The 15,945-nt window shown below is 38.7% G+C and overlaps 2 protein-coding genes across 3 annotated transcripts in view; one reads left to right on the top strand and one right to left on the bottom strand.

Annotated features, from left to right (window-relative positions):
• Nucleotides 1-9,082, top strand: part of gas6 (growth arrest-specific 6) — a 31,141-nt gene extending 22,059 nt beyond the window's left edge. The window contains exons 14-16 of one of the 2 annotated variants that reach the window (XM_083901143.1): nucleotides 1,705-1,906; nucleotides 4,758-4,824; nucleotides 7,684-7,755. In XM_083901143.1, coding sequence (XP_083757269.1) covers nucleotides 1,705-1,906; nucleotides 4,758-4,816 — 261 coding nt within the window. In that variant the 3' untranslated portion in view covers nucleotides 4,817-4,824; nucleotides 7,684-7,755. Of the gene's footprint in view, nucleotides 1-1,704; nucleotides 1,907-4,757; nucleotides 4,825-7,683 lie in introns of both variants that reach the window. The other variant, XM_083901142.1, reaches the window with a different exon arrangement.
• A 5,902-nt stretch (nucleotides 9,083-14,984) lies between these two features.
• tmem255b (transmembrane protein 255B) overlaps nucleotides 14,985-15,945 on the bottom strand; it is a gene marked incomplete at both ends in the record, with an annotated part of 48,341 nt that continues 47,380 nt past the window's right edge. Inside the window, one exon of the mRNA XM_083901078.1 lies at nucleotides 14,985-15,215. Within this exon, the coding sequence (XP_083757204.1) occupies nucleotides 14,985-15,215 (231 nt within the window). The remainder of the gene's footprint in view (nucleotides 15,216-15,945) is intronic.

Raw genomic sequence — 15,945 nt, forward strand, 5'->3', positions numbered from 1 at the left:
TTATGTAAATTCGTTTTTGAAATTCTATGAGCTTTGAAACCCCAAATAAAAAGCACTACGTGTTTTAACTGCACACTTTCAGATTTACATCAAAATCAGGTGAAAGGTGTAGGAATTAGAACACTTTCTATATGTGCCTCCTACATTTTAGCTGACCAAAAGTAATGGGACAATTGACTGAAAAGCTATTTCATGGACAGGTGTGGGCTATTCCCTCGTTGTGTCATCTTCAATTAAGCAGGTAAAAGTTCTGGAGTTGATTCCAGGAGTGACATTTGCATTTGGAATCTGTTGCTGTGAACTCTCAATATGAGATCCAAGGAGCTGTCACTGTCAGTGAAGCAAGCCAACATTAGGCTGAAAAATCAAAACACAATACAGAGGGTTCACCACAAGATGTAAACCATTGGTGAGCCTCAAAATCGGGAAGACAAGATTAGAATTTGCCAAACAACACCTAAAAAAAGCTGATACAATTCTGGAAGAACATCGTCTGGACAGATGAGACCAAGATCAACTTGTAGAAAAAAAGAGTGTGGAGAAGGAAAGGAACTGCTTATGATCCAAAACATACCACCTCATCAGTGAAGCATGGTGGTGGTAGTGTCATGGCGTGAGCATGTATGGCTGCTAATGGATTCCCATTAGGTTCCCTTGTATTTATTGATTATTTAACTGCCCAGGGATGAAACCCAGCGTCTGGTGATGTCTATGCCTTCCAGACTTCAGGCTGTCATTGACTGCAAAGGATTTGCAACCAAGTATTAAACAATGAAAGTTTGATTTATGATTGTTTAGTTCCATTACTTTTGGTCCCCTGAAAAGTGGGAGGCACATATAAAAAGTGTTGAAACTCCTACAACGTTCACCTGATTTGGATGTAAATGCCCTCAAATGAAAGCTGAAAGTGTACAGTTAATCCAAAAAGAAGAGAATTGTGTTGATGTCCAATATTTATGGACCTGACTGTATGTATTGACAAAATGAAGTGTCAGAAAGCAGTGTTGGGTGAAGACGCCAGGAATTGCTTTTTATGATTAAGGTTAAGAACCAATGAAGTAGGAGAGTGGTCAGAAATGAAAATATTGTGGTATTTTGAAGAAACCACATTCGATATCAATTAACAAAGCTAAGTATAACATAATCTATTCTAGAACAGGAATTGTGCTTTTGTGAGAAAAAAAGAGTAATCTCTATCTGTAGGATGCCCCAGTCTCCAAATATCAACTAGATTATTTAAAACTGCGGAGGAGGTAGATGACTCAGCTTTAGGTTTTGTCATCTTGAGGATCCCAGTTTGTTCTACTTGTGGACATGGAAAAGCACTTTTGTCCAGGACATGATGTGCATTTAATGTATATCCATCCATCCAGCCACTATCTACTGCTTTATCCTTTCATTTAATTTAAATGAATTTAATTGAATTTACTGAAAAGTAATGGCTATACTTCCAGTTCAAGAAGGTTGCTTTCAGATTAACCAGGCTCGCCATTCAACATGTTGTTGATCGTTTACTCACTTTGTTGTGTTGTGTGTGTGTGTGACTACACTTGCTTTCGTTTGTGTGTCAACAACACCCGCCCAACTCTGCCACTGATTGGCTTACAATGGAATTTTACTCTACCTCAGCCAATTATCATCACTTCTGCATTTGTCTCATCTTCTCTCATGAAGTTGTAAAACTGACCTTTTGTGTGTGTTCAGTTTGTTCTGGTTTCTACAGGTGACTCCGTCGTTGCCAGTTTGCCTGCTGTACTGTGTGATGGTGCGAGTCATGAAATTCAGGTGACAATCTCAGGAAACCAGACCCTGCTGCTGGTTGACGGTCAACCTGGAAGAAGTGAAGACACTGAAGTTCCTACAAACTTGCTGTCACAATCCAGCACCTTCACAGGAGGCCTCCCTGGTGAGAGCACTCACGTTTACACTTTACAGCATGATATCATCAGTTAAACCATGTATAATTACAAAAAGAAGAAATAACCTACTTCATTTGAAATATATGTATCAACACCCTCTTAAAATAATGGCCTGAGTCTTCTTTTCTGGTTTTTCAGAAAAAAAAACTGAACCAAATACAATTTGTGTTTGGTAGAAAGCAAATACTGATACTGACATAATGGCATACAATAAATAAATATGGAAAATTGAACTACATGGTTGCTGTTGTCACTGGGATGCAGAGCTATCCCGGTGACAATCACAGAGAGTTCAATAGGGTGACAGCTGCAGGAAAGAAGCTTCCTCTGAACCTGCTGGTTTGGGTGCAGAGAGAACGCTTCCCGGAGGGGAATGGGGAGTCCCCCATTCCCCTCCGGGAAGCGTTCTCGGAGGGGCACTGCGTTTGTTGTCTGCCTCAGCTTGACAGCATGAATGCGTTCATTTTTCTGTGAACTTTGAACCGAACGCATCAAATTTGTAATTAAAGAACTTGAACATGAATTAGTTCAGATTGCGTGAAATGAACGACGAACGTCAATGTTGTCACTCACTGCCCACGGGCGCGACTCCTAAACTACACAGCTTCACACTACGTTACCCGTGCATTGCGCACACAAGCCATAACAACGAGCATAGCAACGCCGGACTCCCATTGTGAGGTAACGGACTACAGCTGATTCGTTTCGGGGAATTTTGGCGAAATTCACACACATCAATATAAACACGGAGCACACAATTTAACACCGCCCTCCATTGACTAAGTGGGCATTGAAAACGAGCGCTTACCACAGATGGCACACATGTCGTCTCAAGGAGCAATTAAGTACCAGAGTACTACTAACCTTCATAAACAACGTACAGCTACACATAAACAGCTTTAAAGTAGCAGGAAAGCACACTGTACACATTAAACAAACTGAGACACCACAGTGAAAATACACATATTACTGCCGACGGCGTTAACAAGGCAATTAAATACTATGATAGGAGCAGCACTCACGTTTCTTCATTTACTTATACCTGGAGTGTCCTACAGATCACAAGTCAAAACACAGGTAAATAAATCCCAGATCTCTGATCTCTCGGGTAAAACTCCTCTTAACAGGAAAAAAGGGAAAAAATAGAGTCCGTTAATGACTGCCGCTGCTGGGTTTTTTTTTACTTACGCATAGTGATTGAAGTCATAGTTTGAAAAACAAGTTCAGTTTTTCATTTTCATTTGTCACCTAAAAAAAAATGACCTGAACTTTGAACAAGTTCAAAATTGAAACTGCGTTCACCGTCGCTCACACTGACGTCATCGCGCATGGCACACCTTCTGCTCTCTTAAAGGAATACACTCTTACCTCTGAGCTGCTCTCAATACACTTGTGAAGCTATTGATTTATTTAAGATTGGTGTAATGGTGCACAGTTATTAAATAAATAAGTCGGTACATTTCTATCTGTTTAGTATGTTTTTTTAAAATAGGGAAGAAAAGTCAAGTCTGGTGTTGCCTTGCACAAAAGAATGATCCCAGTCTTTTCCACACAATGAGACATACAGTTTGTTACCAAAATTCCGCGCTGCATTTCTTTATCGGTATCGGATCTGGAATCGGCCGATTCTAAACCTCAAGATATCGTTATCGATATCAGAGATGAAAAGTGTGGCTACAGTAGAGCGGCGATAGCCAATGTGTACTTCTTTTTCCGATATGTATTTAATGATATCTTTTGCATTACTTATCTAAACAACTTAAACTTGTGCAGCTTCTGAGGTCGCAGCAGGGCTTCCTCATAGTGAGACATCAAAACAAATATTATGAAAAAATTAATTTTTTAACAAGGTGATTATCAATGTAGCACACTTTAAAATCAGGAAAAAGTCATCACAGATATCTTATCACAATATGGTATCCAAAATCTAAAACCATATCTTTTTATCATGTCACGATGTAGATACAACGTCAGTATGTCGCCCAGCCTAAATATAGAAATATATATTTTAGAATACTGAAAATGTTTAGTTCAGTTGTTTTCCTCACAAAAATGAAGTAAATGTTGAGTCTTCTACATTACACCCTTGACATTAACCCTTTGTGTATCTCTGGCGCCCCCCGGTGGGGGGGCCAGGTCTTATTACCAGATTTGGTATTTTCTTATACCAAATCTGGTCAAAGAGCAACGTTTTCTCCAATTACAGTTAAAATGTTTCCAATTTGTATACATTTTGTAATTCACTGCTCACGTGTGGTGGCAGTAGGCTAATGCATCAAGAAACTAAAGGCAGAGGGAAAGTGGCTGTGTATTTGTGTGTGTACTTTGTCATATGTGCATTGAGAATAAACAGAGAAGAAACAATAACATGCCTTTAATGTAAAGGCAAGGTCATGTTCAACCATTTTATAATGTCAGCTGTGTTTCATCTTAGGCCTTCATCAGGGACGGAGTCAAAGACAGACTTTGTTAGTGGAGCTTGTTTGAGTGTTTGATTCTCTGATAAATGCTCAAGGCTGTAACATGTTGGTTATTGTTTTATTTGAAGAGCTGAACACCACCATGCTATTACATGAATGCCATTTTAATTGCTTAAAAGAGAGAGTGAGTTTGATGATTTAGATTTTAGGGATTGTTTCATATACAGGTTGCTATTGTTGTGAGTCTCGAGAATTTGAAGTTAACTCTATAGCTGTCAACAAGCTATGAAATCTGCAGTTTATGCAATTTGTCTTTTACTTTTACAGTGTGATTCTCTAATTTTCATGTTACTACTGGTTTTTAACACATAGGATGAAATAACTACTGTCACACTGTGATATGTCTCACCTCTGTCAGATACCAGTAACCCTGGCAGTGTTGGGGGTAACGCGTTACAAAGTAACAGATTACACTAAAAATATTGGTAACTACACTACTTTACTTTACTATAGTAACACGCTTTTCTGCGTAACCCATGCCATGTTTGCCTGTGTGTAAAGTTCTGATCCGTTTAAGTGATGTGTGTGCATGTGTGTTGCTTGTGTGTGTCGGCTTGCCTGGGTACTGTTGTCATGGAGATCGATTTGAGTGACGTAGCTGCTGGTGCGAAGGAGGGGAAAAGGAGATGGAGACGCCGGGGAACAGGCTTTTAGCCAGCAAGGCGTCCGGGCATCCTTGGGAAATTAGACGCCCTACTTTTAGGCAGGACGTCCTAAAGACGCTCTATCTTTTCCTCCCGTTTCCCCCGGTAACCCCCGAAACAATGCTGTGATGACGCATTCAAAAACTGCGGCCAGCACGCGCCTGTCTATACTTGCTTAGTCTGTCCAAAATCAGTTTGGAACACCTATAAAACGATTCCAACAAGATGAGAGTACGCGGTGGAACAGCACCTATTAAATGCTGGAAAGTCTCTCTGCGCAAAAGCGAAACTTGGCTGCAAACTGCGCATATTATGAACTCCCCACGACAGAACTCTCTTCTCTCTCTCTCTTTGAGCTGTTAACTAAAGAGATCAGCTCATCTGTACTCGATCCTCCTCATAAAGATCATTATGTATGTGTCATATATGGATGTGTGGATAAAACTGTGCATAGAGAAATGATCCATTCTGCGTTGGATCATATGGTTTTACTTGCCATTATGTATACATTATATGTAGTGGCATTCTTACTACCAAAAGGCCACTTGAGGGATTTTGAAGCTATTTCCATGCATGATGGTGTACAACAATGATGTCTGCCATTTGCTTGAAAATCTTTAAATGTCCACTACAAAAGCTGGGTCCCAAAAGACTTAACAGACAAGCTTATGCATAAAAGACAAAACATACTAATACTGTGACAAAACAATTCAGCTGCTGCACACACACAGACACAGTTGAAAAACTGTGTGACTTCCCTGATCCTAATTCCCTCCTCCTCAGCTGTGTCTTCCCTATCTAACCTTTGTGTGACTAATTAGCCAACCCATGCTCACAGGTGTGCAAGTGCCTCACCACTGACAAGCCCACATTAATTCACACAAGCACACAGATCCAAAATGGCCACAATATACAATAAATACTAGGCTAAGTGATGTTTGTCCATATATCTATACGGTAAATTAAGAAACGGGAAAGTAAAGTAATAAGTAGTGAAGTTACTTTTCAAATTCAGAAACTAGTAAAGTAATCTCATTACAATTTACAGAAGTATCTAGTAACTAATTACTTTTTTGAACCCTGGTCCCTCTAATGCCCTGCTCCACTTCACAATTGTAAAATAATCTCAAGTGTCTTGTTTTTATTAATTATGTAAAGGTATAATATACATCACTGATACCATAGTAAAAAGCTAAAATGCACCATGTTCTTCACATGGACCAGAACAATGACATAACATAGTAGGGACGAGCTGATACAACATGTGTTAACAACACATGTTGTTAACGGTGTCTTAGTTTAAAAGGTCTAAAATGAGTGTGTCAGACTGATATTGGTATCAAACTTGAGATTGGTATTTCAAGTTTGTGATATCAAAATCAAACACACTCAAAAAGTGGTATCCCTACAAAATAGTTGTTAAAATTCCTAACATTTCAAACGGTAGAGGCATCTCAAGCTAAATGAAAGTCAGAAATATATGAGATTATTTAATAATAATTGGACCACACGGTTGGTGTAGTGGTTTGCGCTCTTGCCTTTGCAGCAAGAAGACCCAGGTTCAAGCCCCAGTTAGAACAAGGGCCTTTCTGCATGGAGTCTGCATGTTCTCCCCGTCTGTGCGTGGGTTTTCTCCAGGATCTCCAGCTTCCTCCCACAGTCCAAAAACATGCAGATTTGGGGATTAGGTGAATTGGTCACTTATTGACTACAGGTGTGAGAGTGTGAGTGAATGGTTGTTTGTCTCTATATGTGGCCCTGTGACCCTCCAGTGGAGGATAAAGTGGTAGATAAAGGATGGATATTCATGCATTTTAGGATTGTGAAGATGTTTTAATTACAAAGCCACAAAATGGTAAATGGTCTGTATTTATATGGGTGAATTCCAATTCCTTGCTTAACCCTCAATCTTAACCCTCAATCTCAAAAATGCGCTCCCTCTAGTGCAAGTGCTGTTCTCAGAAAAATTAAGTTGAGGGGCGAGTTGAAGGCCTGTATCGCCCTCAATATTGAGATTTTCTGAGACCACCCTTGGGAGCAAGGGTTACCCAGAATGCATTGCATGTTTTCACATAAGAAAGATGGCGTCGAAAGCAGCGAAGCGAGTGCGATACAAATTAAGTATTTTCTTTGTTAAGAGATATAAAAATTATGAAAACCATTGTATTATCTTAGTTTAAGCCCATATTATGGATTACTGACGTCATTGTTGCGTAACATTTATTTTTATTTTACGATCTTTTGTCAGTAGCCGGCCGGTACGCACACGCGATCGTTCGCTATCGTTAACCCTTCAATAAGCCGTGGTGTGTGGTAACTGTCAGCTGAATATGTCCGTGGTTGTGGTATTTGTATGAGTATCATCTTATAACTAACTGACAAAATAACCCTCAACACTTGGTTTTGAGGACCAGTTAAGATATGGGTTGAGCTTGAGGGTTAAGATAGGAATTGGAATTGGCCCTCAGTCTCGACTACCACTCCTGCTCATACCCTTTCACACAAGAGCTTTGTTCTCTCAAGTTTACCTCTTTTATGATTCCATAACCTTAAATATCACATGCAGCCTCTTTTTTTTCCTGCATGACTGTCCAACAATCCTCGAACTACTGGTTCACATGTTGTTATTTCTTCCCTAAGATGATGTCCCTTTGGTTTCCACACTGGTGTCAGCACCCTACAGTGGCTGTATGGATGTCAGCATAAATGGACACTCTCTGGACTTGGATCAGGCCATCCATAAACACAATGACATCCGCTCACACTCCTGCCCCCTTCTGGATTTTCAACAGTGATCAGCGTGTCATTCTGTCAAAAACTGATCCATAAGTGTCTGACTGAGGTAATGGTGATGATTTCCAGTAGACCAGCTTTGACTAGTGGTGAGATCTTTAAAATTGGAATCTTAAAAAAAACAACTTGGAATTATCAAGTGCTCATGTAGAATTCAAGTACATGGGTAAAAAATTGGCACCAAAAAAATCCCACAACAGCCAAGAAAATATGAATTTTGGTGCTCAGATCATCATGAGAGTTTAGAGGTTGATTCAAGATACATTTTATTTTTCTCCCTTTAAAAGCTGAATCCCCTTCCTCACTGCAACATGCAGGCTTGATATGAAACACTAGGGCTGTCACTGTGTATCCCTTAAAATCAAACATGTGCTAAGAACAACCAACCCAAACTTTTTGACAGATTCCCTCTCAACTGTTCAATTGTTTCACACAGCCGTATACTGAACCTCACAGACAAAACAGTTCTACCACTATGCCTATACCTGTGCATTCTGGAATATTTCAGCCTGTCAGAGAGCTGACACCCTTCTCAATATACTTTAGTTTGTAATCACAAAGGCCCCTTATTTCCCTCAGAAAGACTCACTCACAATAAAAAACCTGCTACCTACAGAATGGGCCGTGAAGGTGACAACAGAGAAAGAGCACTGCATCAATCGCACCACACAAGCTACTGAGAGTCAAAAGAGTGCGCTGTAAAATACTGAGTTGTGTAAATAATGTGACTGTACAATGCTTTATAGAAGACAGAAAACAAGCACTACCTTACGCTCACTGAGGTTTTCTGCACATTTAAGTTGATCTAAAGTTAAACCGTAAAAATCTGAGTCTCTTCAAAAAAATGTTGAAATTACAACTCATTTATATTTCTTGACATAGTAATGAACAGACGAGGCAATTGCCTGAGTTCAAAGTACAATAAAAGTTAAGGTACAAATTTAAACACAAAAATAAATACATAAGAACGTTAGAGGAGCGTGGGTTGAGAACGCTTTAAGGGCTCCAGTGTTCATTCCTTCTGTGTTGTTACTTCTTTTTGTTTTCTGTTGAAATATAGAGCTTGATGTGTTCTTTTTTTAAATCATGTCTTGTATATTGAACTTCTCTTCGTTTTTTTTTCACTTTTACAGCCAGTATGTGTTCACTGCTGAGAGAGTTATTATTACTTCCCTTAACCATAAAAATCCTATTTAAGAAAAATCAAAAATAAAGCAGTTGTATAAACGTCATAGAAATAAATTGTATTTTCAAAAAATGTATTTGTATCCCATGTGATTATGTTATAGATAACGTTTTTTACTCTCTGTGAGACATGTTTCTTCAGTGGTATGCAAAAGTGTGGGCACCCCTACATTTTCATGATTTTCCTTTATAAATCATTGGTTGTTTGGATAAGAAATTTCAGTTAAATATATCATATAGGAGACAAACACAGTGATATTTGAGAAGTTGAAATAAAGTTTATATGATTTACAGAAAGTCTGCAAGAATTATTTAAACAAAATTAGGCATGTGCATAAGTTTAGGCACCACATCATCTCATTTTATTGATTTCAATACCTTTAGCACTAATTATTAGAACTCAAAATTGGTTTGGTAACCTCAGTGACCCTTGACCTCCATACACAGGTGAATCCAATCATGAGAAAGTGTATTTAAGGAGGTCAATTGTAAGTGTTTCTCCTCTTTGCATCTTCTCTGAAGAGTGGCAACATGGGAGCCTCAAAACAACTCTCAAATGACCTGAAAACAATGATTGTTCAACATCATGGTTTAGGGGAAGGATACAGAAAGCTATCTCAGAGATTTAAGCTCTCAGTTTCAACTGTGAGGAACATTGTGAGGAATGTGAAGACCACAGGCACAGTTCTAGTTAAGGCCTGAAGTGGCAGACCAAGAAAAATCTCTGATAAGCAGAGGTGAAGGATGATGAGAACAGTCACTATCAACCCACAGACCAGCTCCAAAGACCTACAACGTCATCTTGCTGCAGATGGTGTCACTGTGCATCGTTCAACTATTCAGCGCACTTTACACAAGGAGATGCTGTATGGAAGAGTAATGCAGAAAAAGCCTTTTCTCTGCACCTGCCACAAACAGAGTCGCTCGAGTTGTGCTAAAGCACATTTGGAACAAGGTTCTGTGGACTGATGAAACTAAAATAGAGTTATTTGGGCAAAACAAGGGGTGTTATGCATGGCGGAAAAAGAACACAGCATTCCAAGAAAAACCCTTGCTACTTACAGTAAAATTTGGTGGTAGTTCCATCATGCTGTGGGGCTGTGAGGCCAGTGTAGGGACTGGGAATCTTGTTAAAGTTGAGGTCGCAAGGATTCCACTCAATATCAGCAGATTCTGGAGAACAATGTCCAGGAATCAGTGACAAAGTTGAAGTTGTGTCGGGGCTGGATCTTTCAACAAGACAACGACCCTTAACACTGCTCAAAATCTACTAAGGCATTCATGCAGAGGAACAAATACAACGTTCTGGAATGGCCATCTCAGTCCCCAGACCTGAATATTATTGAACATTTGTGGAGTCATTTAAAGCGGATTGTCATATAAACATTATTTCACTTCTCAAATATCTCTGTGTATGTTTATATGATATATTTAACTGAAATGTCTTATTCAAACAACCAACGATTTATAAAGGAAAATCATAAACATTTATAGGGGTGCCCAAACTTTTGCATGTGATTCTTTAATCTTTAATATGAATTAAAAGGCTTTCATTGAGTTAATATTTTTTGAGACAATACATAAAAGGACATAAAAGTTTGGGGGATACATCTTTATCCAAATCATTCAATGAACTGTGACAGTTAACCATTTTCAGACCAAGGAGGCTATCAATCCCAGGGCAAGGTGTTTTCTTCTTATTATTATTATTGTTGTCAGCTTTTCATTTGTTAGAAGAAACTTGTATCATTTAATTTTTTACCTCCACCAAGGAGGTTGTTTTCATCTGCATGGATTATCCGTTTGTCCTTCTGAGCAGTTTCCTGTCTAGAGTTTTTGACAGCGCAATCTTTTGTGACGGGTACAATTTTGGTAAGAATCTACCCATTGATAGGGATTTCCTGAAAATTATAACATTTTCAGGAAATCCCCATGTCTTTTAATGGGGACATAAAACATACTGGATTTGAAATTTGAAAGAAATTGTGGTATACTGATACAGGATCAGATTTTCTTAGCGGCATCTTAACAAATTGGATGAATTTTGTCATGCTGATGTAAGATGGTAATAGCTATAAGCAGGTAAAGTTCTATAGAAACCCTTTTGGATCCAGTGGATCAAAATATTAAAATTCCAGATGCTGGTATTTAAAACTTCACTTAAGAGCTGGATTCCATCATTTAAGACAGGTTTCAGACTTTAGACTAAGTCTGAGAGTGGTTTCAATTGTCAACCGATTGACTAAATCAGCATATTCCCGAAATGTTGCACTCTTACTTTAATTTGACAGGTTTTTCCTTAAGTCCTTATTCTGAACATCGTGGTTTTCCTCTTGAGCCTCTTCATTACAGTACATGCTGTACAGGTGCATCTCAAAAAATTAGAATATTGTGGAAGAGTTCATTTATTTAAGTAATTCAACTCAAACAGTGAAACCCTGTATTATACATTCAATACACACAGACTGAAGTAGTTTAAGTCTTTGGTTCTTTTAATTGTGATGATTTTGGCTCACATTTAACAAAACTAAAAATTCAGAATCTCAAAAAATGATAATACACCATAAGACCAATTAAAAAAACAAACAAAAAAAACAATTGTTGGCCTTCTGGAATGTTCTGGTATGTTCATTTACATCTACTCACTACTTGGTTGGGGCTCCTTTTGCTTTAATTACTGCCTCAGTTGGGCGTGACATGGAGGTGAACATGAGGTGGTATGGAAGCCCAGGTTTCTTTGACAGTGGCCCTCAGCTCATCTGCATTTTTTGGTCTCTCTCGTTTTCCTCATGACAATACCTCATAGATTCTCTATGGGGTTCAGGTATGGTGAGATTGCTGGCCAGTCAAGCACACCAACCCCATGGTCATTGAACTAACTTTTTGGTGCTTCTTGCAGTGTGGGCAGGTGCCAAATCCATCCAGGCAGGGCGATAGGCCAGTCCATCGCAGGGCCACATATAAACAACAATTCACTCATACTCTCACACCTACGGTCAATTTAGAGTAAACAATTCACCTAATCCCCAAATCTGTTTGTTTTTGGACTGTGGGAGGAAGCTGGAGATCCTGGAGAAAACCCACTCACACACAGGGAGAACATGAGAACTCCATGCAGAAAGGCCTTGTTCTGACCGGGGCTGTTGCTGCCAAGGCGAGAGCGCTAACCACTGACTACACCAACTGTGAGCCCAGGTGCCAAATCCTGCTGGAAAATTAAATCTTCAAAAAGCTGGTCAGCAGAAGAAAGCATGAAGTACTCTAAAATGTTTTGGTAAAACAGGTGCAGTGACTTTGCTTTTCAGAAAACACAGTGGACCAACACCAGCAGATGACATCGCTGGTGAAGAACCAAAGACTTACACTATTTCAGTCTGTATTGAATATATATTATACACAAGTTTCACTATTTGAGTTGAATTACTGAAATAAAATAACTTTTCCACAATATTCTAATTTATCGAGATGCACCTGTATTTCATAACAGCATCACCCCACTCCACAGAAGTTACATGCATACAGTAATACAGTATAAATAATGGGTTAGTTACAGTACAGTAACAGTACACGTTAAAGGATTCACTCAAAACACAAGTAACTGCAACAGTAGAGTCATTTACTCTCCTGTTCGCATTTCAGAAAAGCCCTTTGAATTGTTTGTGTGGTTTTATTTTGTATTAAATACTGTATTATGCTGTATACTGTTTGTGTTAGCATCTGAAAATGAGCTTTAGGTTAAAATGATGACAATTTGGGAAATACTTATATTAATTTCCCCACAGGTATGGGTGTATTTAGTTATCTATGGATAGCATAGATGCCTGTTTCCCTGTCTTCCAATGCTTTTTACACTCAACAAAAATATAAACGAACAAAGAAAAACTTGTAGTTATTGTTAAGTGACAAAATGGAGTAACTATCCAAAAATAACAGTACAACTTTCAATAAAGTGGCTTTCATTTGCGAGCATTAGGATCAATTTCAAAACAAAAGTCCTGGAGTAACGGCAGGAAGAACACTAAGGGGGTCGATGATCCAAGTTCACAAACTTCAATAACGTGTGTGTCCACCATTAGCCTCACGCAGAGCGGTACACCAGCGACACATGGACATCACCAGGTTGTCGATCGTGGCCTGGGGGTTGTTGTCACATGTCCCATTCCTCCTGCAGAGTTCTGTGGAACTGGAACCCGGTTCGTGTCGTTCCAGTCTCTCTGAAACGAGTCCACAGGCGGTTGACAGTGGAATGATGCACATTCAGTTGTGTTGCCACAGATGTAACGCTCAACCCAGCACTCAGCACGCCAATGACACGCTCCCTCATGATTTGTGACATCTGTGGCATATTGACAAGTGACAAAAGTCCACATTTTGGTGTGCCCTTTTATTGACCAGACCAGGGGTGTCAAACTCAAATACAGAGTGGGGCAAAATTTAAAACTGAACAAAGCCGCGGGCCAAGGTTGAACAAATTAACCTTTTAATAGGGACCCAAACAAGTTTTGCATTGAATATTGAACAAGCAAGGCTTATATAACTTTATAGTGACATGCAAAATCGAGTTTCAAATAATAATAATTAAAAAATATCAATGGCATATCAAATAAAATTTAAATAAAAATTGAATGCACCCTAAATACAGGATAAGCGGTAGATAATGGATGGATAAAACTTGAATGCCTCTTTTTTATTTGCAGCCTTCTGAGGTAAATATCGAAATTAACTTTTTCCACAGGCAAATAATAAATTTGAAAATAAAATAACAATAATGAATGAATCAAACATTCAAGCCTTGAAGTAGCAAGAGAAAGTGCATGAATAAAACGTTAATTATTGCTCAGTTTGCTACACTGATTTGCTTTAACACTGAATATGAAACAAGCAACGCTTATATAACTTAAAAGTGCAAAATCAACTTTCAAAAACAAACGAAAAAACATCAATGGCAAAAATAAATAAAATTTAAATAAAACATTTAATGCCTCTTTTCTATTTGCAGCCTTCTGAGGTAAATATCAACATTAACTTTTTCCACAAGCTAATAAATTTGAAAATAAAATAACAATGAATAAATCAACCATTCAGGCCTTTTTACTGCTCAGTTTGTGACACAGTGATCTAATCTGATGTGCCCAAGACAGATACCTGGCATCTTTTCTTGGATGCTAGTTCATAAATTTCGGGGTTCAGGCTTTGAGCTGAGGCAACCTTCATTATCGAACGGTGTTCATCAGTCAGACGTATCCTGTGAGACGTTTTCGTCATCTTCATTGAGGAGAAAAGTTGCTCACATAGATAAGTGTATAATAATACCGGTGGGCCAGCTCTAATGTTAATTTGATATTGCCTCAAGGGCCAAATGAAATTACACGGCGGGCCAAATTTGGCCCGCGGGCCAGAGTTTGACACCCATGGACCAGACCATAAGGAGTGTGTGTGTACTGGTCACGCATATTGACCACCACTCTGCCATGCTCCATGACTCTCGTGATTTGAAATACGCAATCTGAGATTGTAGTCAATAGGAGTGGCCGAGTGACACTGGACTACTGGGTTTGAGCAAAACAAATCATTCCATAAACAAATGCATCAAGAATCTGAGCAAATGTCATGACATTCTATTTTTGTTCACCATTTCAAGTTTGTGCGTTTATATTTTTGTTGAGTATATATAAAATAATCTTTTTTAAAAGTGTTTTTTTCTGACCATGAACATTCTTTAATTAGCTGACATAATAATAATTATTTTAGTCCAGTATATATAGTATTAACTGCTATTTTTTAAGGATTTTGGCCATATTGCCCAGGCCTAATTACAGATAAATTAGGTTTGCTTAAACAAAGAGACATTAAATAGCATTTAAATCAGTAATTTTTGAAGCTGCCTGGAGTGTGAAATAACTAAAGTGTGCTACACTCTGTTTGACAATGTCAACACATGTTGGTGATGTTTGCAGGAGTTTTTAGCAGGCATAAGGAGGTGGTTTTTCAAAGGTACTGAAGGAGGATCCGTAGAGGACAGGAGAATTGGCAGTCGGTGTGAAGCCTCCTGGTTTCTGGGTTCCTCCCTGAGACTGTGGCTGGGTGGAGGTTTGAGGAGGCTGCTGGTCCTCCTCAGATGGGCAGGAGGTGGAGGAGAGGCCTCGGTCAGGGATCAGCTGGGGAGTAGTAGGAGCCAGGTAGTTGCTGTTATGCTGTGGGAGAGGAGCATACACAAAGAACAGAGCCAAATATGCCTGTGATTATTTCCTTCCATTTTTTTTTCTTAGGTTTAGTTTTTGACGTTGTTGGCGAGGTATGTTAGTCCTGTTTCCTAAACATGTGTGCATGGTTATCCACTTTTTAAATGTGTCAAACCACAAATTCACAATAAATCATGACAAGCCCAAACCTGTTCATATAATTTAGTATGATATAAAATAGTTTCTGACTATTGATTTTACTGGTGTTTCTGTAACACCTCATTTTGAATAGGTAAATCAGACAGTTGAAATCTTAGGTGCAGGTCGGTGGTTTGTTTTAAACAAAAAAAACATTTTTTTTTTGTTTTTTACAGATTTACAGAAAAAACCAAACTTACAGACTTTTAAGTAAGAAAGATCAGATGGGATTGCCTATAAGATATTTGCATTGACAAGCAGATGAATGGGTGCACTACAATACAGGTACTGGGTTAGTTATGCTGCAGAAATGTATGAGGGAGTGTGTGACTGGTAGACGGCGGTAGGTGGCGCCACATACCAAAACATGATTTCAAAACATAAACATGATTTGCAGTCTGCAAAATGCTTTTTTTTTGTTTTTACGGCCAGTTGCTTTAGATTTATAACATAATGCACCTTTAAAATATAGAGGACAATATAAAATCGCACAATCAGCAAATTATGCAATAAAGTGCATTTAGGCAAAACATCTACAGCCATA

Source organism: Microchirus variegatus (genome assembly GCF_963457635.1).
Source record: "Microchirus variegatus genome assembly, chromosome: 14".
NCBI classification, from domain to species: domain Eukaryota; kingdom Metazoa; phylum Chordata; class Actinopteri; order Pleuronectiformes; family Soleidae; genus Microchirus; species Microchirus variegatus.